Source organism: Delphinus delphis, chromosome 16 (genome assembly GCF_949987515.2).
Source record: "Delphinus delphis chromosome 16, mDelDel1.2, whole genome shotgun sequence".
Classification (NCBI taxonomy): domain Eukaryota; kingdom Metazoa; phylum Chordata; class Mammalia; order Artiodactyla; family Delphinidae; genus Delphinus; species Delphinus delphis.
Genome location: NC_082698.1, coordinates 9083768 through 9110405, shown reverse-complemented (window position 1 = coordinate 9110405; position 26638 = coordinate 9083768). Strand labels below are relative to the sequence as shown.

Sequence of the window (26638 nt, the reverse complement as noted above, 5' to 3'; positions counted from 1 at the left end):
AACCGGTTTGAGTTTTCATGTGTTGCTTTGATATTCACAATTTTATAGCCATTGGAGAAGTTATATCAATATTGGAAATAATATTTTCCTTTTCCCTAATTTCCAACTTTGCCCTAGTTGAAAAGTTCGAGCATCCCTTTGGTTTATACTGATTCTTCCACTGATGACTTTGGAATTATGCTACCTCTCCCTAAATCGCTCTCTTGTCAATAGCTGCTACCGATACAATACTTTCTCTTAACCTGTGGCTATGGCCAATGGAGTTCTCCTGGAAAATGGGAGAGGGTCAGCCTCCCGCCCATGACTCCCCCTCTGCTTGGAGGAAAGCTGTGGTTCTGAAAGAGCCAATTGCGAAAAATCCACGGAGAGGAACGATCTAGAAAGAATGCTGGCCTTGTCCCCGGAAGCTGTACCTGTGGGCAAGCTCAGTGTCTTTCCAACTGTGCGCAGAGTTGCCGAGGACAGCGTGTGATTAACCGGGGGATCCTTCTGGGTTTCAGATGCAGACAAGAAACGAATGTGTCATCTTCTCAAACACTGAAATATCTCCCAGATCTGCCACCTTGGGGCCGAGGCAGGGCCTTCATGGGAGTAGCAATAACTGACCGCAGGGACCTTGGATTATCCTCCTGACACATCCAAAGGAATTGTGCCTGCTACAGCCTTGCATGTCCCGTGCCTGCACTTGACTTGATGGGGAGGGTGTAAGTCACGTGGCTGTGCAGAAGAGGAAGGCGGCAGAGATCAGGCCGGGAACAGGCTGGCTCTGCCTTCCAAGGTAGAAGCTGCATGTCTAGGCAAGAAGTGGGGAGCATGGAACAGACCTCTAGCTTTTAGGCGTGGGCAGCCTCTTTCCTGAGCAGGGTTCTTTCCCCCGATCTGGGCTACAGGCTGGTCCCAGCTCCAGCCCCAGGGGCTCTGGGGCAGACTGACTGCAGCCACAGTCCTGTCTGTACCAGCCTCCCTGAGCTTTTGCAGTACGACTTTCCACCTCCCCCCAACAAGAGGTGAAGTCCATTTACACACCCTTGCATCTGGACTTGGCTGTGTATCTTGCTTTGGCCAACAGAGTGTGGCAAAGTGGTGGTGTGCCGGTTCTGGTCTTGGCTTCAAGAGTCCTTGCAGACTTTTGCTTGCTCTCTCGGCTCCTGCAGCAGCCCCGTGAACAAGCCTGGGGCTGGCCTGCTACAGCTGCTGGAAGAGGAAAGATGTAACCCATCACTCCCACTGACCCAGCTGATAGCTCTCCCCCGAGAAAGAGAACCACCCAAATGACCCGCCGTTGACTGCAGACACAGGAGGAACTCAGCTGAGACCAGCCCAAATTGCTGACCCACAATTAGAATTATAACCTAAATTAATGAAAGTTGGTGTAAGCTGTTAAATTTTGGGGTGACTTGCTTAACCGAAGCAGGTAACTGATGCAGGTCCCGTGGGAGTAGATGAAAAAGAGGAGTCTGCATCCTGCGAAGGCCTGGGCTGCTTGCGGTCGGGGGAGCAGCTGACAGCCAACAGCTGCCTGACACCAGGAAGCCTCAGCAGCTAGGTCTTACCTTGAGGACGCCCTGGAGATCGGGTCCTGTAAGGAGAAAAGGAGGGAAGCCACCAAACAGAAATAGACTCACGGACTGAGAGAAAGAACTTATGGTTACCGGGGGGGAAGGGTGGGGGGGATGGATAGTTAAGGAGTTTGAGATTGACATGTACACACTGCTATATTTAAAATAGATAACCAACAAGGACCTACTGTATAGCACAGGGAACTCTGCTCAATACTCTGTAATAACCTAAATCGGAAAAGAATTTGAAAAAGAATAGATACATGTATACGTATAACTGAATCACTCTGCTGTACACCTGAAACTAACACATTGTTAATCAACTCTACTCCAACATAAAATAAAAATCTGGGGGCTTCCCTGGTGGCGCAGTGGTTAAGAATCCGCCTGCCAGTGCAGGGGACATGGGTTCGAGCCCTGGTCCGGGAAGATTCCACACGCCGTGGAACAACTAAGCCCGTGCACCACAACTACTGAGCCTGCACTCTAGAGCCCACAAGGCACAATTACTGAGCCCACGTGCCACAACTACAGAAGCCCAAGCGCCTAGAGCCCGTGCTCAGCAACAAGAGAAGCCACTGCAATGAGAAGCCTGCGCACCTCAAAGAAGAGTAGCCCCCACTCGCTGCAAATGCAGAAAGCCTGTGCACAGCAACGAAGACCCAACCCAGCCAAAAATAAGTAAATAAAATAAATAAATTTTAAAAACATTAAAAATAAATAAATAAAATTTAAAACTTTTTAAATAAAATTTTTTTAAAGCTAAGAGAAGAAAAGAAAGAAAAAAAGAGAAAGAGGGAAGCCACCGGGGGCAGAGCTGCAGGAGTAATAAGGACCAGGGCACTCGGTTTCCATGGGGAATAAATAAACCTTTAATAATGGTGGGGAGCAGCTGTGTGCATGTACTCTTTCCAGGCGCTGCCTTCTTCCAGGCAGCTGGCCTTTGACACGTCACTGGGGTGGATTCCCCGTGATATAAAATCCTGACTCAGCAGCATTAGGTCTCCAGGGAATTCGGCCAGGCGCAAAAGATTTCTGTTCGTTAAGCCAGCAATGGATCTTTCTGCTTTTTTTGGAGGGAGGAATGGTTTTAGATCATTTGGATGGTACGTCACACATTTTTTTGGTTCTTCTGACTTGAAAATTACGTTCATTTTTATTTCCTGTCTTTTCGTGGTTTTGCTCTCTGCCTCATCTCTCTTCTCTTGATGGGCATAGTCGCAGGGATCGGCGTCTCGGTCATCCTTGCCTTCCCCAGTTTTGTCCCTTCCCGGGAGGCTCAGGCCCCCTCCAGACAGAAGCAAAGAGCTCCTAAATCTTTCAATGTAGGGTAAAGGCTGCTTATTCCTCAGGGCTCGAGCGAGCTGCATTCGTTCTATGTGCTTGCTGACGTTCAGCCTCTCCCGCTGCGGCATTTTGAACTCCTCTGGGGGCACCATCACCTTCGCCGTCCATATTTTTTCTAGGGGTCCACAGGTGGCACAAGGAGGGGTGAGTTGCTTCCTATATTCCACCGCCTTTTTATAGTCTGAAGACAGCACCTGTAGTTCCTTGAGCATTTTCCGTTCTTCTTCTTGCTTATAAGTCAGAAACCTCCTGGATGCTATGGTGTGAACACCACCTAGACGCTGACAACGGGAAAGGGATGGTTAAAATCTCAACGGGACAGGAGTAGGGGGGACCCACAGGAACAACTACCTAGTGGCACCTTCACCCTCCATCGCTGAGGGTGCCCGAGCCCCTGGGTAGTGAGAAAGAGCACAGATCTTTGGGGTTAGACGAGCCTGGGTTCAACTCCTGACTCTCCTTCTTACCTACTATGAATTTGAAAGAATTTTACTGATCTTACAGGCCCCTGTGAGGTCTCCATAAGATATACGTGAAAGCAACTAGTGCAAGATAAGGGCTTGAGAAAAGGCAGCTTCCGTGACTTGTTATCACTTGCAGTTATATTCCTACTTGGGACTTCGAAATTAGAGAGTATTTTGCTTTGGCTATGCAGGTGTGGAGGCCACTAGCTCACAACGGCCAAGTAGTGGCCAACTCCAGTCTGCTGTTTGGGAGACTTACCTCTCTATTGCTGGTGGTTTCTGAACCTCTGGCTCCCCTAGCCTAACTGCCTGGCTTCCATGGGGCTTCCCTGTGTATAAATTTCACAGCACTTACTAGGATCTCTTTTTCCAAGGGGGAGTATTTTCCGACGGCAACGCGTGGGTCTGATTTGCAGAATTTGGTCCATATCCTGGAAGGCAGAGAGGTGTATTAGAACTCGGAAAGGGTCCTCCTAGTTTCCCCTTTGGAATGGGAAGTCTCCAAAGGGTGATTCTACGTTAGTCAGGGTAGGGTCACTGTGACCAGGGTTTCTACAGCCTTAGAGTGGGCTCCTCCACTTGGCCTGGTTCTGACATGGGTGGGAAGGAATAGACCAGAAGCACAGGTCATACTCACCCCAATGGTGAAGCAGAACATGGATCCCCCTGGCAGCACAGGGAGTCTTTATCCTGAAAGGAATCGCTTATATTGAATACCTGGACTGGTGTTCCATGCTTATTTGACTTCCCCTCTGTAGTCATCCTTTCTTGGGCCCTTGAATCTCTAGCCCTCTGTTTTCCAGTCTTCTGACAGCCATTCTCCCATTCTCTGATCATACTCTGGCAGTAGGCTAAGATGGGAGGTGTCAGTGCCTGGAGTTTCTTTGTAAGACAGTTTTAATGGGAACCCAAGGGACAGTTCACAAACTTCTTGCATCATAACTGGCCTACGTGGAGCTGTTGTGAGGTCTGAGTTTAGGCAACAAATGACCCCTCGGGGTGAAATGGATGCACACTACCACGCTCCTGGCGTGTTGGAGTCTAGAGGAATAGAGTGGGCAGAGAGTGTGGCTGGGAGATGATCTGACCACGTCACTGCCACTTATGTGCCCATAAAGACTGCTCAGTTCTTTCAGGATGAAGGCTCATCAGCTAAAGTCTCTCCCTGGTGTTGGCTTGCCTCTCCAATCTTAGCTCCAATCTTAGTTCCTCATGCTCCATCCATGAACTCTATCTATGGTTCTTGGAATCAGCTTCTAGACATGCTCCCCGCTGTCTCAAATACCTCTCTCCCCCTAGACAACTTGCTTATCTTTCAGGGCCCAGCTTAACTATTGCTTCCTCTGAAGATTTCCTTGCAGAATAAATTATCCCTTGGCCCACATTCTCACAGCACTTCCTGTATCATGCTATAGTGCTTTGTCACGTATTGACTTGCTTGTCCAATAAATAGGTCTGTCTCTCCCTCTGCTCAAAAGCAGGTACCAATAGCATCTTGTTCTTTGCACTGGGGCTGTTTATCATGGGATCTAGTATAGAGCAGATGTTCAGCCTGTTGACCTAATAAGCAATCATCTTGGGTTCCTGCCCAAAAGTGGGGTCAAGAGTGTTGCTGCTGGGAATGTATATTGGCACAATCCTGTAGAAAGTAATTAGGCAATATATACCAAAAGTTACAAGTGTGTTTACCCTTTGACCCAGCAATTACATGTATAAAATAAAATATACACAAGTTTGTCAGTGCAGCCTTGTGTGAGATGACAAACCTAATGGGAAACTCAAATGTCCATTAACAGGTGACTGGCTAGAGAGTTATGGTTGACCATATAATGGAATACTATATAGGAGTAATAGGACTATAGAAGTAATAAAAAGATCTTTAGTTATTTGGAAATATCGCTGAGAAATATTGTTCGTGCAAAAAGCAAGGTGCAAAAGTATATAAATTGTAGATGACTTTTTTGTGTTGGAAAGGAAACTTGTATTTGCATAAAGAAACTCTAGAATAATACATACCAAAAAAATGATAAAAATGGTTACCAGAGGTGGGTACCTGGCAGATGAGGAAGAGGTGGGAATGAGCCTTTTCACTGTGTACATTATTATTTCGTCTTGAATATTAGAACAATGTAAGCATATTACCTATTGAAAACATAAGTTTAAAAAGTAAAGAAGCAGCTTATGGAAGAAGTTGTCTCTGACAAGTACTGGTCCTAAAGCTTTCCTTTGCTTCTACCAGGAAACATCCCCAAATGGGGATATTTAGAGCTCGGTCCAGTGCTCGTACCGATGCCAGCCACCCAAAATACATTGGTGCTCCTCTTACCTGGGCAAGTTCAGTTACCTGGAACAGCTGTGAACCTGGAAATAGCAACAAGTGCCTCTGAGCCTCCTGCCCTGTATTCATTGACTCACACATTTGTCCTACAGTCAACTGCTTGCACAAGCCACACAACACCTGGCACATTGCAAGCACTCAACAAATATTTGTGGAACAACCAATGAATGATACATGATAGAATATTATGGGCCTATCAAAAAATCAAGTCTTTGTCAAATTTCCAATAATATGCTCATGATGTAATGTGATATTTTAAAAAGACAGAATACAAAACTTTATATATAGAGTATGATCCGGATGCTGTCAATATACAAATATGCAGGAGGAAAAAAGACTAGAAGGAAATTCACAGAGACATCAGCAGTGGACTGTGGGCTGATGGGGGATATTCTAGGGCTGGCCATGTACCAGCAGCCTGGTTACCTCCAGGTATTGAGATGGAGAAGCTATGGCCTTGTCCCAGCAGGTCCAGGTAGAAAAGGGTGGCACTGTCAGGACTCAGCTCCTCCAGGCATCAGGGAGAAGGAGAGTGAGAAAGGGCACCCTGCCACTCTGCCCAGAAGTGATGTCACCATGGCAATGATAGGTTTGGGGTGGGATCTGGAGACAGAGAGAAATTTATTTTAAGGAATTAACATACATGAGTGTGGGCTGGAATATCCAAAATCTGCAGGGTGGTCCAGCAGGCTGGAGACCCAGGGAGAGCCCATGTGGAAATTCAAGTCCACTGGTGGAATTTCCTCTTGTTCAGGGGACACAAGTCTTTGTTCTCTTCAGGCCTGACTGGATGAGGCCCACCATCATTATGGAGCAATGGCCAATCTGCTTTACTCAAAGTATGCTGATTTAAATGTTAATCTCGTCCAAAAACACCTTCACAGAATAGGATTTCCCTGGTGGTACAGCGGTTAAGAATCCGCCTGCCAATGCAGGGGACATGGGTTCGAGCCCTGGTCTGGGAAAATCCCACACGCTGTGGAGCAACTAAGCCCGTGCACCACAACTACTGAGCCTGCACTCTAGAGCCCCTGAGCCAAAACTACTGAGCCCACGTGCCATAACTACTGAAGCCCGAGCAACTACAGCCTGTGCTCTGCAACAAAGAGAAGCCACCTTCTCTTCAAAGAGAAGACTCATTTATTAATCAGTCTTCTGTTGTTTACATTTAGGCTGTTTTTTTTTAAAATTTGGGGCACATTCTTGTCATGTTTCCTTGCACTTATTCTGTCAGGTGCATACCTAAGAGTGGAATTGCTGAGCCCTAGGATACGTGTAGCTTTGATTTCCTAGAGAATTCTCAGCTCTATTCCAAAGTGTCCCTACAATTCACCATTCCACCAGTAAAGTATGAGAATTCCCTCTTGCCAACGCTAATGGGTGTCTTGTGATATCTCACTGTGGCTTTAATTTGCGCTTTCTGATTACAAATGAGGTTGAACACTTTTTCTATTGCCCGTTGAGATTACCCTTAGTGAAACGTCTATTCAACAAGTCTTTCGTCTATTTTTTCTAATATTTTTTTTCTTATTGATATGTACAACTTCTTTACATATTCTTGATATAAGCCCTTTGCCAGTAACCTATGTTGCAAATATCTGCTCCTATTCTAGACTGGCCTCTCTCCTTTCTTACTTTTATGCTAGCTACACTCCAATTTATGAGTCTTTTCCTTGATGGTTAGTGCTTTTCATGACTTGTTTAAGAAATCATTTCCTATCCTAGGTAGGAATGATACTCTACTATATTATATTGCATATATATTTATGAGTTCTCTTATATTATTCTCTAAAAACGTTTTTCTTTTGAACTTTCTTAACTTCCTACCCTCATCTTATTAACTTTAATGTTCACTTTCTACCTCTTTTTCTTTAAGTACATTTTCCAATTTATTATTATAATGGCTATCAAGGAGTATGTGTACATGTGTGTGTTTGCGTGTGTGTGTGTTTGTGTGTGCAAGTCGTACACAAGAAGTCCGGGCTTCTCCTCCCCCCTGCCACGTCTGTCCCTTCAGTCACCTCCTAGGCTCTGGCTCCCTCTGGTGGATCTTGCCACTCACTGAAAGGTGGCTCTGCAAAGCCCCACCAGCCATCCCCCTACTCCTGGGCTAAGATTCCCTATGGAGATAGACCCCTTGGTTATGAGAATGGTGCTCCTTTCTAACACTGCATTATATCCAGACTTTATATGAGCAGCTGTGCACCTTAAAGTCATAGTTCCCATTACAAAGCCGTTGGCTCTGGGCAGACCAGCCTCCTGGACAGGTCTTCTAGGTCAGTGCTTCTCCAACATGAATGTGCATACAACCCTCCGGGGAGATCTTATTAAAATGCAGAGATTCGGTAGATTTGGGGTGGAACCTAAAGATCTGCACCTCTAACAACTTCCCAGGGGAGGCCGATGCTGCTGGTCCAAGAGGAACAAAGTTGCAACTCAGTGTGTGGGACTCCTCAGCACGAGGTGCTACGCAAAGTGTGGCCAGGGGGCCAGCAGCAGTGGTATAACCTGGGAGCAGGTTAGAAATGAAGCATTTCAGGCCTTGTCCCAGATCAACTGAGTCACAATCTGCAATTCAACAAGCTCCCCAGGTGAATCCCACACACAGAAAAGTGCAAAAGGCAGCTGGTTGGCCCCGTGAGGAATCAGATGACACACAACCTCCACACGGACCCCCATGGAGTCAGCCCAGAGGACTTGTGGTCAGGATTCACCTGCTGTGCACCAACCTGTTTCTAACATCCAGTTTCCCAGACTTACAGATATTGAAAACAAACTTATGTTTACCAAAGCAGGAGCAAGAGGGAGAGGGATAAATCAGGAGCTTGGGATGAACATACACACACTACTATATAGATAGATCTATCTATATATCTATAGATATATATCTATATATAGGTATATATAGATATAGATATCGATATCTATATCTATATATCTATCTATAGATAGATAACCACCAAGGACCTACTGTATAGCACAGGGAGCTCTACTCAATATTCTGGGATAATCTATATGAGAAAAGAATCTAAAAAAGAACAATTGTATGTATATGTATAACTGGACCACTTTGCTGTACACCTGAAACTAACACAACATTGTAAATCAATTATACTCCAATAAAATTACAATTAAAAAATCAATCCAGTTTCCAGCTTCCTGTCTGCTTCCTCTTGGCATAAGGATTGAGGAGATGCTGGCTCAAGCAGAGTTGTTACAAATAGTTACTCAGGAATAAACAGGTCCACTTTTGGAGCCTCTTTGGGAGGTCCACCCAGAACAGTGGAACCTATGGATAAGGCAAGGCCTGTCTCCATTTAGACCTCTGGGGAATGCTTGGTCACATGGAGGTGTCAGAAGCAGGGTCTCTAATTCTTTTTTTCTGACTGAGGGGGAACAGATTATTATCTGGGGAAGGTCAAGTCCCAAAAGGGTGATCTAATCAGACCTCAGAATCTAGGCCAGGATGACGATATTCCTGCCTGCATGTGTTTTTTATTTTTTCCCACCAGAATTTCAGGCCCACCAAGGAAGACTCCCCCTCCCCAGTGGAATCTGTCCCACGGAGGTGAGTTGAGGTAACAGACACCAGGGCACAAGAAGGAGGGTCTTCCCTAGCCCTTCCCTCACCAATTAACGCAGACCACTGTGCAACACCACCTTCTCAGTCTGAAAGGAGGCTTTGAGAATTCTCCTTTGGCTGCCTGTCTTGCTATTAAGATCCTACCCAAGAGAGTCTGATAGGGTGTGGCCTGGACATTGGGATGTTTGGATGCCCTCCAGGTGGTCCTACCATGTGGGTTAAGAATTACTGTCTTCTAGCGATCTGTAGTTATCTTTATTACTATCTCACTCCTCCCATTAGAATGTAAGCTCCAAGAGACCAGGAACTTTTAAAATCTTATTTATTGCTACTTTCACAGTCCCAGCATGGTCTGTGACACATAGAAGGCACTCAATAAATATTTGTGGAATGAAAAAAAAAAATAGCTAAGATAGCACTGTAAGTGAACCAAGAAGCCCTGGGCCATAGGATATACTTTACCTACCATAAAATTTGCCTGTTTTAGACATGCAATTCAATGAGTTTTAATAAATTTGCTGAATTGTATAATTCACAATTCAGTTTTGGAATATTTCCCCGAAAAGATCCCTCATGGTCACTTATAGTTAATCCCCTGGCAACCACTAGTCAACTTTCTATCTCGACAGATTTGCGTTCAAGTGTTTTCTTTTTTCTTTTTTTTTTTTGCGGTACACGGGCCTCTCACTGCTGTGGCCTCTCCCGTTGCGACGCACAGGCTCAGCGGCCATGGCTCTCGGGCCCAGCCGCTCCGCGGCATGTGGGAACCGGGGCACGAATCCGTGTCCACTGCATCGGCAGGCGGACTCTCAACCACTGCGCCACCAGGGAAGCCCAAGTGTTTTCTTTTTAAAATGACCCCTTCCTAGCTTCAAATTACCCTCGCCTCCTTGGCTTTCTGCTGTAGGATGAGTTGGGGTTTTTTGTTGTCCCTCTGTCACCACTAGAGGCACTGCTAAATCCGTGCTCAGGAAACCTGCCCTCTTCCCATGAAGCCGGAAGTACCTGCCTAGGCTTGTAGCTGGGATAATGCCTGAACTCACTTGGAGAATCAGGCTGAAGATCATCTTACCTTTCCGTAGGCTAATGCAGAAACAACTCAGCAGTTCCAAGACTCTATCAGATTATGGAGGGAGGGTGTTAATTGCGGTTTCCCTTATCTTTAAGTAACAACTTCCTGTATTAGCCTGGCGTGCAGATGGTGCCAGGCAAACCAGACCATGATTCTGCTGGTCCCACTGCAACCAGACAAAGCAGGAGACCAGGGGATGGACAGCTTCCTGTATCTGGAACGCTCCTTCCTGCCTGTCACTCCTTGTGATCTAGTGGCAGAGCTGAGTCCCCAGGGCAAGGAGGAGCCACCAAATACAGAGGCAAAGACCTGGCACATTTAGGGTCGGGATATAGTGATGGAAAGAGACTGGCATTTGACTGGTAGGTGGACAAACTTTTCACTTTTTCTTCTCTTACGCACAGAAGCCCCCTAGACAGTGGACTAACCATTAAATGTCTGCTCTGCACATTTTGCAAGTATTGACATTACTGGCAAAGCTGCCCGTTATAGATGCATGTTACAGGGGTATCAAAGCAGGGTACTTAGTCTACTTAAGTGTCTGCTTGAATGTAACACTCTGTAGGGAGAACATTTTTCTCTGGGTATGCTTTCTTTGGTACTCACACATGCATACATATGTTCATGTGTGCATGCATGCCTCCACTCAAGCACACCGTGAGCTCAACTCTGCTAGATGTTGAGGAAACAGAGGAAAAAGACAGGACAGGGTCTCTCTTTTGCAGAAGATCTCACAAAATGGGGTGACACAGGTATACAGAAGGTCAGTGTAGAATGTAATAATGCACATTATAACTGGTGCAAGAAAGGTGGTATTCTGGCAACACTGGGAAGATTCTTAACAGCCAGGGGCTCAGAGAAACTTCCCATGGGGCAAACTATGGGTGTTCAGAGATAAGGTGCATGAGAATTTGGGGAAAGGCTATGCAAGTTTATCCACCTCCCGGGCTTTCTATTAATTTTTGGCCTGGAATAGACTCTACAAACTGCAGCGGGCCTGGAGCAGTAGAGGAGATGGGTGAAGAGAAGCAGGTTGAGGGCATTTGCTGAGTGGGGTGAGTCAGTGTTGGCGAGCGGTCTCTGCCCGGCTGCAGGGGAGAGTTGATCTCTCACACGGGCCTCTCCCTTCTGCAGTGGAACAAAAGTAGGAATGAGATTTGCCAACAGGAGGAAGGAAGTAAAATTTGCCGTTGTCCCACGGGGGTTTCCGTCATCCTGGAATCCCAGAGTCTTGCATCTGCTCAGGGGCCTCTCTGGAGCACTCACCGCTGTCGGACCCCAGCACCAGACAGTCTCAGCTGGAGACGCCAGGTCTGGCCACTCAGCTCCTCTCTGCCCTGTCCCTCCAGAAGAGTCCCTGGGGCCAGTGCTCTACCCCCAGGGGGACTTCACAGTTGAACTTCCCAGTTCCCAGCCTGACTTGGGGAAGGAGCAATCTCACCTTTGTATCCAGTATGTAACTTTATGCCAGGAACCTAAAGAGACAGAATTTGGGTAGACCCAGGGTCCTGTGGAACAAGTTGGAACCAGATGAAGGAAGAACTGTGAAGGAAGAGCTCTGCGCTGTCTCTATGTCAGAATTTGCTAATCCTGTGTTACTCCGGTATTTATCTGGGTGGGGATGTGTCAGGATCATTTTGAACATGGAAAGTGGTGCTCGTCTACAGCACTGGCGCTCAGACTTGGAAAGTGCAGATTCTTTGTTACAACAGGAAACATATGAGAATTGTTCTTGGCTTAAGGTGAGGGTGAGGGTCCAGCAGGTCTCAGACATCAGACAAGGAAGGTAGAATGCGCCTTCAGCTCCTCTCAATGCAAACATCGCTCACATCTCTTTCTGGCAGGACTCTTGTTCTTTGTCTCTGTGACTCAAGATGATGGTAATATTTTAAATGGGTCTTTTCATATGCACGTCACTCATTGCATCTTTCAAGGTGGCATATAAACAATGTGACATTTGGAGAGAAGTGGAAAACAGAAACAGGCTTTTTAAAAAGTACGCATACAGGGCTTCCCTGGTGGCGCAGTGGTTGAGAGTCCGCCTGCCGATGCAGGGGACACGGGTTCGTGCCCCCGTCCGGGAAGATCCCACATGCCCCAGAGCGGCTAGGCCCGTGAGCCATGGCCGCTGAGCCTGTGCATCCGGAGCCTGTGCTCCGCAACGGGAGAGGCCAAAACAGTGAGAAGCCCGCGTACTGCAAAAAACAAACAAACAAACAAACAAAAAAACCAACCACTTAGTTGTCTGTCACGGCTTTGTGGGGCAGGGCTTGGCTGGGAGAGTCTTCCACTCCACACAGCACTGAGCAGGGTCACCTAGTGGCTGGTTTGGAGAGTCCAGGACAGCTGCACTCCAATGCCTGGGGTCCTGGTGGAGCCCTGGAGGGCTCAGCCAGGGGCCCTCTTCCTTTCCAGGCAGTCTCAGGGCCTCTTCACATTCCCAAGGTCTCTCCAGGTAATCAGACCTCTTACGGGGTGGCTCAGGGTGCCACGAGCAAGCCACGGTTCCCAGAGACAGGAAGTGGAAGCTGCCAGTGTCTTAAGGCACAGCATCGCTTCTGCCATACTCTGCTGGTCAGACCGTCAGAGAGCCCACCCAGGTTCAAGGGAGGGGACCCACCTCGTGACGAGAGGCATGTCTGAGAATCTGTGGCCTTCTTTAACCTACCACAGGAATTCTCTCAGCACCTTCAGACTTTTCTCAGTTTGCACTAAGTACACGGACATTTCTAAGGAGACCCTTTACATTTTGCTAACCTAGTAGATGAGACTATTTTCCCCTGGAGGTCATCAGTATCTTTTTTTTTTCCTTCTGGGTCTTTCCACAGCTTCTCAGGATCGCGTAACAGGTAGCCGCTTGTTTTAAATTGACATGGTAATAACTCCATGCCAAGAGGACCATCATAGGAGATGCCAGGCGGTGTGCTCAGGAAGAGGCACAGAGAGGCTGGTGTGGCGTGGCTGAGGGGCTGCTTCCTTGCTGCTCAAGCCCATCCTGTTGCAGCCCCTTCCACAAGAAGGCAGGGCAGCCGGGACTCAATGGGAGGAGCGTCTCTGTCCTCACTGCAGCCTTGCCGAGGGGCGTGGCATTAGTACTTCTAATGCCTGTAAATGCTGACTTGTTGTTTTATGATTTTTTAAAAAACTTTTGTTGAAGTTTAGTTGATGCACAGTATTATATGTTACAGGTATATGATAGAGTGATTTACAATTTTTTAAGGTTATACTCCATTTATAGTTATTATGAAATATTGGCTATATTCCCCACATTGTGTAGCTTATTTTATACGTAACAGTTTATACCTCTTACTCCCCTACCTGTATATTGCCCCTCCCCACTTCTCTCTCCCCACTGGTAACCACTACTTTGTTCCCTCTATCTGTGAGTCTGCTAAGAAGCATGTTTTTAATGAAAATAACTGGATAGAAGTAGCAGAATAAATGCCGACATCCATATATAATGAAGGGGAACAATAAGTTTTGTATAAAATTGTAAATGCTGACGTTCAGGCTGGGAAGGGGGCGTGTGGATTTGCCCAGGTCCGAGTAGGCAGGAGGGTGACAAGGGACTTGAAGAGAATGTGGCTCGGTCCGTCTGGCCGTTCTCAGCCTGCTGCCTCTGGGCACCATCCAGCAGCGGACACCCACGACGGGCACCAGCTCATCACCCCCTGCCAGCTCCCCGGGGTTTCAGCATCAGCGTGATGAGGCCCAGTTATTGTAACCTACAAGCGCAGTCAACACTAGCGCTCTGTGCCCGTCGCCACTTCCCACCATCCATCGTGGGAAAGGCCAGGAATCTGTGCGATTCCAGGAGGAGGTGGGCAGGGGAGAACAGAAAGAAGAAAGTTAAGCGTCTTCATAATTTGGCCACAAGGTCAATAAAACATTATGTTTTCAAATTTCCTCTAAAATAATTTGACAATTCTAAGTTTTCTGCTTTTTTGTGTGGCATGCTGCTTTACATATGTATGTTTGTGTGTGTGTATCAATTGATATTAACATGACAACTAGTATGGAAGAATTAGATTTTACTTGTATAATTCTTTTTTCTTTTTATAAAATTTATTTATTTATTTATTTTTGGCTGCGTTGGGTCTTCGTTGCCGCGCGCGGGCTTTCTCTAGTTGCGGCAAGCGGGAGCTACTCTTTGTTGCAGTGCATGGGCTTCTCATTGCGGTGGCTTCTCTTGTTGCGGAGCATGGGCTCTAGGCGCACAGGCTTCAGCAGCTGTGGCACGTGGGCTCAGTAGTTGTGGCTTGCAGGCTCTAGAGCGCAGGCTCAGTAGTTGTGGCGCACGGGCTTAGTTGCTCCACGGCATGTAGGATCTTCCTGGACCAGGGCTCGAACCCGTGTCCCCTGCATTGGCAGGCAGATTCTTAACCACTGTGCCACCAGGAAAGCCTCTTGTTTAATTCTTATAAATCCAAAACCTGTAAGTTCCAGTTGCAGTAGATACTGAGTTGAAGAAAACACAATCTACCCAGAAAAAGTGATGAGAAAGTAGTGAAAGGGAGGTCCCAGTCATAACCTCCCAAAACAGTCCACCCCACCCCCATTCCCTCCATCTCAGATTCCTCAGACCCAAACCTCGTCAGACTCACCCCTTCCCCAGGCATGTCCAGCCTCAGTCTCTGTCTCTCTTTCCCAAACCCTCATGTCGATCTGCTCTGCCTCTCTCCCAGCAAGCGAGAACCCTTCCACTTTAGAAAGAGCGAGGAGAGAGTAAACAGACAGGACAAAGATAATATTTTCTTCATCAGATGATAGAGGGAGGGAGAAAGGCAGGGAGCTCTCGCGCATTAATACTTTTTGACCCATAAGAATTAGATTGAACGGACTCTCCTTCCCAGGAGACATTTAGGCTAAAGATCCATCCGACGGCAGCCTGACTCCACCAGGCCGCTGGCTGTGAGGCAGTCGTTAGTGAGGCCATGGAGGCACCTCCTGGCGTCCTTTATCCTGTCATTTCAGGAGGAAGTAACTCTCGTGGAGGGGTCATTTCTAGTGTCTCTGGCTCATTTTCCAGTCCGCTGCATCCAGGAGACTACCCAACAGACGTCCAGTGTGTTTGGGAGATCCACGTGGATAAAAAATTCCGCATAGAACCCATGATTCCAACTTTGAAGTAAGAAAACAACTTTTAAAGGGAAGAGTCCACCTAAATAAGAGTATGGCCTTGTGAAATCATAATAAAGATGTTTCTTTTAGTGGGAAACATTTAGGGGCAAAACGAGAAGAATGCCAAATTCTTTCCAGTTTGAAGCTGGAGTTGCTTTTGTAGTGCTATCCAATGAGCTACTTCTAGCTTGAAAAATTCAATAAGTGGTTTATTAACATATTCGACTTAACATTCCTATGATGGTTTTTCTTTTGATTTTTTTCTAAAAATATCCTTATCAGCTTTGCCCTCATTATACACTGGGTACCAATATTTATTCTCTTAGACTTTCTTTTTCTTTACATTTTAAACAAGCTTAAAAATTAAGAGGCTTTCCATACACATACATTAGCTGGCTACTCCAGCCTTGAGCCCCACATCCTCTAAATGTTGCCACAGAGTGAAAGGGGATGGTAGAGTCATTGCCTCATCTCTGATATAAAAAGGATAGAATTTCCTAAGTCATTGCCATTTTTTAACCTTCAGGACATAAAGTAATAGCTGACTTTTTTTAGTGTGCTCAGATTCTGTACTATGTATTGTGTATGCTTTGTCATGTTCCAGCATCACTTTAGCCCTACGATAGATGTCCTTCTCATCCCAATTAGAGACAAAGAAGCTGAGGCTCAGAGAGGTTAACTAACTGGCCCAAGGCCAACCTTCTAGTTCTGTTGGATGTAGATGGCCTAGCTCTTCACCAGTATATGGTTCTGTAAGCAGAGTCTGTACAAAGCCCTTCTTCTTGTTGTCTGTGACACACATCATGCTACAAACACAACAATACTGTGAAATGCTATGAAAATCCCCCTTTATCATGCACTGAATTGTTGCTCGGTCCACGGAGTCCAACATGCCCTGTGACAAATGATATCCTAGAAACACGTTATCTTTGTTGACTAAAACCCTAAGGACACAGCCCACAATGAAGTGAGAGCCTTGAACCCAAACCTCTAAAGCCTGTCATTATCCATTTCTTCAAAATCAGCTCTCATACACATCCTTTTGGATAATTACCAAAGTGCAAATACTCTTCTACATGCTGACATTATTTTAATTTTATTTTTTTAATATCTATTTATTTATTTATTATGGCTGCACCGGGTCTTAGTTGTGGCACGCAGGATCTTCCTTGCAGCATGCGGGCTCTTAGTTGCGGCATGCGGGATCTAGTGCCCTGACCAGGGATGGAACCTGGGCCCCCTGCATTGGGAGCACGCAGTCTTAACCACTGGACCACCAGGGAAGTCCCTATTTTTATTTTAAAATCAAGTTTTTTCTCCCCAAGAATTTGGGTATGGAAAATGTTGTGAAATACAGAGGTAGGAAAATCAGGCTGTGATGTTGGTTACATGCTGATCCCCGGGGTGATTTTACTGCTCAGATTTTATTTGCAGTGTATATTCGCATTTCCTAATGTTCTGTGTAAGTTGTGATTGGCCAAAACCGTTATGATTTTTAAATTTCTATTACTAAGTTGTAACCATAAGCCTCACACATTACTCAAAGATAATAAGAGTTCTGTTAATAAGGCATCTGAAAAAGTTAATTGATATTTTATATATTAATATGCAATTTAAAGTATAATCCAACTATTTAATCCTGTGATTGTCATACTTTTCAAACTTTAAGATCTAGGATGCCCTAACCTGCCGCTAACCCTCCGCTGTGATTCCCCCAGGCTGGAAGACATCCTTGGATGCCCATATGACTCACCTGAAATCTTTGACAGCCCCAGGATTGCCTGCTGTCCATGGGCAATTTCTGTGCCTCAGTAGCTGTGATGTTTTTCTCCTCCTCTGACATCAGGACTGTGGTGTTCTGAAGTGATTCTGTGATCACCAACAGTGGCTTTTATGCTCTTTTCAATGCAATTCCGCAGGGCGAAAGAGAGTCAGGTAGGAAGCTTCAAGCAGGTTTTTGGCCCTGAAAAGACAGAACAGTTTTCTAATTTAAGGGATTCCCCTCTTAGCAGAGGCCTGGGATTCAGTTTTAAAAGCACACACACACACACACATAAGCGCTGCTGCATCGCTGCTAGATTTTTCCATTAAGAGGGCTCATGAACGATGAAATAAGGCAGTGACGTGCAGCCTGTATGTTGAATGGGCAGGCGGCTCCTCTCCACAGCTGCATCCGGCACTGCCGGCTGCCTGGGAACTGTCCAGGGTGCTGAAATGTAAAAGTCAAACTTGCAAGAATTCTTTTCCCTCCACCAGCTGGTTCACTCTACATCTTGCCTGCATTGGACCCTAGACTCACCCAAATAAGAGGCTTGGGGACTCCTTAATGGATGGACGCTATAGCCTGTCATTCCAGGACCAGGTCCAGTTTGCACCCAGAAAGCATACTTACCTGCCGATTGTGGGGCCCCAGTAACTCAGGTCATTAGGAATTTGGGTGGAAACTCCCTGGGTGTATTTTGAAGCTGGGGGGTGTTTGTTTCTGAGTAAGGGAATTCCTTATATATTCTACCTTCAAAAGCATGCTTGAGATCTTGCCCTGGGGAGGCTAAATAAGGTCCAGCATTTGAAATCCAGACCATTCATTGACTCAAGATCATCATTTTCTCATCCAATAATCTTCACTAAGGTCCTACTCTGTGTCAGCCCAGTTATAAGTGCTGGGGACACAGTAAACAGTACAATGTCCTTCCCTCGTGGAGTTTACAGTAGCGTGGATTTGGGTGAGTGGGGAAGGATCAAGACATAAGAAACAAGTAAATAAACAAGATGATTTGGGGGGTACTGATAAGGCTGGGAATACAGAGCCAGATGGGATAGAAGACAGTGCCTGGGGTGGAGGAGGTGCTATTGTGGATTGAATGGGGATGGCGGCCTTGCTGAGGAGGTTATATGTGATGAGTGACAATGAAGGGGCATTCTAGGCAGAGAGAATAGCAATGCAAGGGCTGCTCCCAGGGAGGAAAGAGTCGGACGTATTAGAGAACTGAAAGAAGGCCAGGGTGGCAGAGCCTGTGGACACAGTAAGGGAAGACTGTCCCTAGGGCGTCTCCAGGAGACCACAGGTGACTCCAGCTGGACACAGCCCGTCAGTCCAGAAAACGCCATTCCCTTTGGGCTTTATGAAGTCCTAGACACCCTTGTGACCAAGTGCCTTCAGGGGACTAAATCTACACTTATCCAAGCACTTATCCAAGACATGTCCAAAGAAGCAGCTGGGAACCCATTTCCCCAGGAACCCAGCTTTGCAAGATCTGCAGAACCCAAGGTGTGCTGGGGCTAAGCACTGTGCCTTATAGTCACACTCTTGTTGGCTTGTCACCTCTGAGATATATGCTGCTAGAAGCCCCATTTTACAAATGAGGAAACTGGGGCCCAGGGAGATGAAATAACTTGTCAAAGGTTACACAACTAGGGAGCAGTAGAGCTGGGATCCAAACCCGCCCCTGTCTCACTCTTAAGCCCTTCAGCCCAACGTATTACGGAATCAAGACAGCCTTAAGGCTTCATTCTTGCATTTATTTCCCTTAGCCACAAATACAGGAGCTAGAAATCCTTCTTACTTAAAACTCCCTACACTCAAAAATAAAATCCTGGGCTTCCCTGGTGGCACAGTGGTTGAGAGGCCGCCTGCCGATGCAGGGGACACGGGTTCGTGCCCCGGTCCGGGAAGATCCCACATGCCGCGGAGCGGCTGAGCCTGTGAGCCGTGGCCGCTGAGCCTGCGCGTCCGGAGCCTGTGCTCCGCAACAGGAGAGGCCACAGCAGTGAGAGGCCCGCGTACCACAAAAAATAAATAAATAAATAAAATCCTGCTTTGTTTAGAAGATGGACCGGAGCTGTGGCTGGTGGGTGGTTCTGGACAGTGCTCAGGACGCCTGGAGATCCTCCATGAGGGGCCTGGGGCACCGTGTGTGACCACCTATGGGACCTGAATGAAGCTAAGGTCGTGTGCCGACAGCTGGGGTATGGAAGGGCCATCGCTGCCCCTGGAACGGCCCACTTCAGCCTGGGCTCTGGAGACATCCTCCTGGACAACAGTCAGTGTTCGGGAAGCGAGAACCTCCCTGGCCAGTGCCCCAGCTCTGGCTGGTAGACCACAATTGTGGTCACCATGAGGATGCTGGCGTCATCTGCTCAGGTACCTCTCCTCCTGCGGCAGGTTCTTTCTGGTCTTTCAGCATCTCGGGTGGAAGGTGTGCACAGAGCAGGGCCAGGTGACCAGACAGATGAATATCCCTTCAGCCGGGCTGGCAGAGAACGCTGAGAGCCACGCTCTCTTCTGAACACACACTCCAGGGCCACACAATTTTCTGGTCCTGTTCCTTGCAGCCTCTCTCAGGTCTGGAACTGCTTCTCCAGAGTCTAAACATGCCCTGTTCTTGCTTGTGTAAGACGAAGCCTGCCTGTTTGGGACTTGCCCACACTAGAAAGCCACCACTTGTCTTTATAAAATTTAACTTAGATTTCCTAAATTTACCTCTTTTTAATGCATGCAGATGCAGGGGACTGGGTTCCAGATGTGATTCCTGCACCCCCAGGTAGGTCTGACACTGAACCCATTATCTCTGCAAAGTGAATAAGAAATTTAACCTTGGGACTTCCCTGGTGGTGCAGTGGTTAAGAATCCGCCTGCCAATGCAGGGGACATGGGTTCGATCCCTGGTCTGGGAAGATCCCACATGCCGTGGAGTAGCTAAGCCCGTGCGCCACAACTACTGAGCCTGCGCTCTAGAGCCCGCGAGCCACAACTACTGAGCCCATGTGCCACAACTACTGAAGCCTGCGCGCCTAGAGCCCGTGCTCCCCAACAAGAGAAACCACCGCAATGAGAAGCCCATGTACCGCAACGAAGAGTAGCCCCCGCTCGCCGCAACTAGAGAAAGCCCGTGCATAGCAATGAAGACCCAATGCAGCCAAAAATAAATAAATAAATTTATATTAAAAAAGAAAAAAAAAGAAATCTAACCTCTGTCTGGACCCAGACACTGGAATCACCCAGAGAGCTTTAAAAACTTCCGATGCTCAAGTTGCACCCCAGACCAGTCACATCAGCACTTCTGGGGTCACAGCCAGTCATGAGTGGTATTTAAAGCTTCCTGTGTGATTCCAACATGCAGCCAAGGCTGAGAACCGGGGGCATGGTCAACGAGCTAAAAGTCACATTTCCCAAATGAAATGGCATCTGAAACTCTCCTCTCTGGACAACAGATCACAGAGCGGCAGGAGGGGATGGAAAGAGGATGGTTCCATCACAGTGGCTGAGAAGAGGGTTGATACAGAGAGGAAGGAGGAAAGGTTTACCTCTCAGGGATACGAATTAGAGAGTGAAAGCACGCAAGTAAACAAAGAAGCACTGAATGTCGAACTCTCCAGTGGGTAGGAAGCAGACTGGGGAAGTGAAAACATTTGGGGCTCCTCTGTGGGCCTCCTGGCTTAGCCAACACAGCGGGAATAGAGAAAGGTACACCTTCTTCAGGTAACCTACTCAAAGTCGATGTGCAGCAGTGACCTCCTAACTCGGACTCCTGCTGCATCAGAGCACCTACGGTCCTGCCTCCTGCATCTGCCTGCCTCTCCAGGACAAGTTCTCAGCCGCTTGCTTCCCTGCTCACTGGCACCCTGGGCCCCACACACCCTCCTCCCAGCCTTACCCAGTGACTGGTGCCACTCTCTGCCCTCAGTGGTGGCCTGGGTCGGGAAAGTCGGGGTCAGGGGTGCTCCTTGCAGTGTTTGGGGGCCAGGTGAGGTGGCTGGCAGCTGTCCCTACCTTGGGCTGGCACCACTATGGTGCATTTGGAGGGACACGCGTTGGGAGCCTCTTACCCACTCCAGTCCAGGTTCCGAGGGCGTCCCAGGTGGAAGTTGCCATCCCTTGTAGGTTGCCCTTTTGGTGCGGGTTGCAGAGGCAGAACTATGGGAAGGGGCCCGTCTTACTTCATTGGAATACTTGTCCAACCTACCTTTCCCCACCATGGCTCTCAGCTTTCCGGGTCTGAAAGCTGCATTGTCCCTCTGCATTTTGGCACCTGATAAATTCCTACAGGCACTGTGGCATGTTCATAAGCCCAGATGTTACTGTAGGTGATGCCTCATGACTGGTCAGTCTCAGGACAGCCCTTGGGTTGGTGGACCCCAGCACAGAAGAGAAAACAAATCATGTGACTGTGTGTTGTCTGTGATTTCCTGGTGAATCACTGCAAGAAGGGGAGAGGTTGCATCTCAGATCAGGGAGAAAAGAGGAATGAGTGTGTCCACACCATATATTAAGGTTCAAGAGTAGTAGCAGCTTCATTCATTTGTACCTAGGTATTGATATAAGGTGATGTTATCGTGCCAAGCTTTTTCCTGATTGTTTTGGTTCTGATTTTTGCAGCTGCCATTCCCCGAGCACCTATCCCACAAGGTAACTCTCTTCTGCTGAAAGTATAACCTATAAAGGGTGGAATCATGGTGATAATTCATGAAAGTAGAACAGACGTCTGCTGTCCTGCCGGCATGAGGGGAAGGAGGTGGTGGGACGGAGCCCTCACAAGTAGGTGGATTGTCTGCATCTTAGTTGGGCTGGTTTGCACGGCAGGAAGCTGGGGAGAGCATTAAGGATGTGTCACTGGACACCCCACACCTGCCATGTACGTATCCAATCCGTTTCCAGTCTCACCTACAGTCGTAGGGTCCTGCCTACCTGTCATACATCTCTCCTCCTCCCTCACCCCCTCTCAGGGCACAGCCACACACCAGCCAAGCTACAACCACGTCTACACCAGCCAAGCCACAACCGCGTCTACACCAGCACGATCCCCTCCCAGTTTGTGATTCACTTCCGAGCTTGCTGGAGTTCTGGATTCTGTACTCGGGAAAATGCACGTTGCGTGCCTGAAGAACCCAGCCCCGGCTCTCTCGTTTGTTTTCACAGGAGGAAGTCACTTTTGTGGGGGAGTCATTTCAAGTCTGTCAGGCTCCTTCTCCAGGAAGAGTGTATAACCACAAAATCATTTTTGTAGGTACATTTAACAATGTAACATGTCCCAAAGCAAGATCCCTATGCTATTCATCTATTCTTTCACATCCCTGTTTAGACACATGCCAAGAAAACCCAAAACCAACATGCTTGGTATTTTTGGAGGTTGAATTCATTCAAACCACCTGCATGACGCTAAGTGACCACTTCAACTCCATGCTTCGCAGTTTGTCTCTTTGGTTGTGCAGACCATGGTTTTTCTTATCCCTTTCGCTCTAAAAATTCTAGTTTTCATCTCAGAGGTTTCTGCCCCAGAAACCATGCTAGAACCCCCCGGGTGTCTGGGAGGAGAGCAGGCCCCAGACATTTCCAGGCCAGCAGGGAGAACCCTGTAGCTGTCCTCTCTAGCCTTGGCTGGCCCAGCTCCCCCTGCAAACCTCATGTGCTGACCACAGCGCTGGGGCCAGAGAACACAGAAGTCAGGAACCACCTGCAGTGGTGACCAGCCCCAGGCCACCTATGGGAAAAACAGCACTATAAAAAGGTCCTCCTGTATCTGATTTCAGAGTCAGTGAATGAGCAACCTTTTAGGTGCTGAGGACACAGCAGCCCACAAGACCGACAGGGCCACAGCTCCATGGCTCTTACATTTGAGAGAAGGGAGAGAGGCACTGGATAAACACACAAATGAGAGTCCTTTATAGTGAAAAGGGTTAAGAAGATAATCAAACGAGGAAGAGGCTAGAAAATGCTTTGGGGGGCCACTTTGAATAGGGTGGTCAAAGAGCCGAGGCCTGAACAAGGAGCTGGAGCCAAGTACAGAGGAACAAGGGCTCCAGGCAGGGGGTCAGCCAGTGCAGAGCCCCCAAGCCGACAGCCAGCTTGGAGAGCTCGAGGGAGAGACTCAGGCCCAGCAGCCACGGGAAGCCCAGAGTTCGGCTGGAAGTGGGCAGGGCCATGTGGTCCTGGAGTTTAGCTTTCCTTCTTAGCTGTGTCCTCTCAACGAGGGTGACATCCCCTTCAAGGGGGAAGAGAGACATTGATTCTTAGAAGTAAAAAAAGGAAAACAAGGCAGATCAGTGAGAAACACTGCTGTAAGCTGACAGGGCAGTCCTTGGAGGGTTTCAAGGCAGACTGTCACTGGATCTGAGTTGCACAAGCCAACGCTTCCTTGAACAAACGTCCCTGGGCAGAGTGAGTCTCTGGCGACCCACCAGGCTACAGGAAGGAGGCTGCCAGAGGCAGTGGCCCCTGCTCATCAGCCTTCAGCACCCCCTCGGCCCCTTCAAGTCATGTTGGATTTAAAGGAACATGGCTGAGCGCGAAGGTCAGCAGGGCCAGGCCCACAGCTCACAGGGAGCCAGGGCTGACCTGGGGTCAAGAGCAGGGAGGAGCAGTGGAAGAATCCAGCAGCCAGCGTGGACCTCCCACCCCACTTCACATCCCATGGCCTGGCCCTCGCAGGAGGGAAGACGGGAGTCCAGACTCACACACTAGGGGCTCGCTGCATGCACCCCTAACTCCCAAAAACAAGGACATAAGGTCACCCATCATGGCCTCAGGTACCTGCAAGGTCATGCCCGAAGCCTCATGCCCTCCAGCTTCTCAGAAAACTGGTTCCAAGTGGGGGACATGAAGCAGAGGTCTCTGCTCATGAAGAAAGTACTTGTCAGGGAGCCAGGAGCACTGGTCACCAACCTGCCTCTCTCCTCCCAGGAAAGCCTCGGCTCTCTCAGCTACTCCAACTCCATCAGAGGCCAGACACAGGGCCACCCTGGCCAAGTCATTGTACGGCACAAGATGCCTCAGCTCACGTTCACCTGCAAGGTGGATGGTCCGTTAGCAGTTGAAATTGTCCCTGGGGCTGACGTCCCAAGGGAGAATGCCAGCTACGATGTGTCCATATCACTTCTCGAGTTGCCCACGTCCCAGCACGTCGGGAGCATGGGACCGCACTACGCCAGCCAGAGCAAAGAGGCCTTCCTCCAGGTCACACTCCGTAGCCCCAATCCCTGCCTGCGGCTCTCTGTGGAAACCTGTGTGGCTTCTCCAGATCCTGGTGGTTTTGCAACTGTCAAGCATGATTTGATCCAACAAGGGTAAGGAAACTAGAAGGCCCTCGCTGGTTGACTATTATATTCACGTGGCATTCTTTTGGGGACCTGTGGCTTCTTAACTGGTAGTCCTAAATCATAACATTGTGCAGAGAGTCCTCATCATGCCCCAGAAGCAGAGCCCGGGCCCTCACCATCCCTCTCATTCTAGTTGGGGACAAATAATCATAGGAAGTCTAGACAACTTCCCTTGAATCCCCAAAGAGTCCTGGGCAGAACCCTCGCTGTCTCAGGCTCTGCTGTCTCATCCCAGCCTTTCATACCCATGCCCCGCTTCTCTTTAAGTTTTATAACTGTATTACACTCCCCATTCCTCAGGATATTTGGCCTACACTGATGGGCTGGTGGGTTACCCCAGGCTAGGCTCTTACAGTGATGAGATTTATCCTGGTGCCTTTGGTCAAACAAAGGATTTGCCAAGTTAGAACTCTGACAAGTTGTTTGCCTTTATAGCTCCCATGTCCCCCAACCAAGGCAAAATGCTTATGGATGGGTAATTGGCAACCAGTGTGAAGATAACAAAACCCATCACTTACTGATGGCAGCTGCAGAGTAGTGAGAGCCACAGCAGCCTAAAGCCCGTGAGAAGCATCGTGGTGCCTGTTTCCAAAAAGCCAGTGAGGGGCAAGAGGCAGCACCTTCCAGAGGCAGCGTGAGCCATGGTGCAGGAGGTGCACAGATGTGGCACTAAACTGCACTGAGTCAGAGTGAGAAAGCTCTTCCCTTTTCAATTCTCCCTTTTCAAAATATATCAAGGAGAGGGAGTTCCCTGGAGGTCCAGTGGTTTAAGAATCAGCACTTTCGCTGCCATGGCCCAGGTTCAACCCCTCGTCAGGAAACTAAGATCCTGCAAGCCACGTGGCACAGCCAAAAAACTATTATACACATATAGGAGCGAGGCTGGAATTTAACAACTGACATACTTTTCTTCTGCTTATTTTAGGTTTAATTTGCTCTCCTTTCTCTAGTTTCCTAAGGTGGGAGCTTAGATTATTGATTTTAGATCTTTCTTCTTTCAAATACACTAACTTAATGCTATAAATCTCCCTCTACACATTGCTTTAGCTGCATCCCACAAATTCTGGTAAATTGTATATTCATTTTCACTTCGTTTGAAAGATTTAATTTCTCTTGAGATTTTTTCTTTGATCTTTGGGTTACTTGGTGTTGTTTAATTTCCAAATATTTAGGAATTTTCCAGCAGCCTTTCTGTTATTGATTTCTAGATTAATCCCAAAGTGATCTGAAGATGTATTTTCTGTGATTCCTATTCTCTTCAATTTGTTATGGTGTTTTTTTATGGTCCAGAATGTAGTCTATCTTGGTGAATGTTCTATGTGGGCTGGAGAAGAATGTGTATTATGCTGTTGTTGAAGTGCTCTATAAATGCCAATTAGGTCTGGCTGATTGGTGGTGCTGTTTGGGTCATCTGTATCTTTCCTGATTTTCTGCCTGCTGGATCTGTCAATTAGTGACAGAACGGTGTTAAAGTCTCCAACTATAATAATGGATTTGTCAATTTCTCTTTGCAGTTCTATCAGTTTTTGCCTCATATATTTTGATGCTTGATTGTTTGCCACATATACATTAAGGATTGCCACATCTTCTTGGAGGACTGATCCCCCTTCATCATTATGTAATGCCCCTCTTCATCTCTAATAATTATCCTAGCTCTGAAGACTGTTATGTCTGAAATTAATGTAGCTAATTCAGCTTTCTTTTGATTGATATTAGCATGGTAAATCTTTCTCTATCCCTTTACTGTTAATTAATCTTTATCTTTATATTTAAAGTGGGTTTCTTATAGCCAGCATATAGTTGGATCTTGGTTTCATTTTATCTACTCTGGCAGTCTCTGTCTTTAAATTGGTATATCTAGTCCATTCATGTTTAAAGTGATTATTGATATAGCTCGATTAAAATCTACCATCTTAGTAACTGTTTTCTACCTGTTGCATTTGTTCTTTGTTTCTCTCCCCACTCTACTTTTGCTGCCTTCTCTGGTTTCTGGGTTTTTTTGGCTGCATTAGGTCTTCGTTGCTGTGTGTGGGTTTTCTCTAGTTGCGGCAAGTGGGGGCC

General features: G+C 47.5%; 1 protein-coding gene across 3 annotated transcripts in view; it reads right to left on the bottom strand.

The window, feature by feature from the left end:
* Window positions 1-2415: 2415 nt before the first annotated feature.
* C16H10orf120 (chromosome 16 C10orf120 homolog) overlaps window positions 2416-26638 on the bottom strand; it is a 47543-nt gene continuing 23320 nt past the window's right edge. Inside the window, exons 2-5 of one of the 3 annotated variants that reach the window (XM_060033911.1) lie at window positions 17238-17447; window positions 4008-4060; window positions 3726-3801; window positions 2416-3187 (exon numbers count right to left, since the gene is read on the bottom strand). In XM_060033911.1, the coding sequence (XP_059889894.1) occupies window positions 2432-3187; window positions 3726-3801; window positions 4008-4060; window positions 17238-17327 (975 nt within the window). In that variant the 5' untranslated portion in view covers window positions 17328-17447 and the 3' untranslated portion in view covers window positions 2416-2431. Of the gene's footprint in view, window positions 3188-3725; window positions 3802-4007; window positions 4208-17237; window positions 17448-26638 lie in introns of those variants that run through there. The other 2 variants (XM_060033910.1, XR_011246752.1) reach the window with 2 other exon arrangements.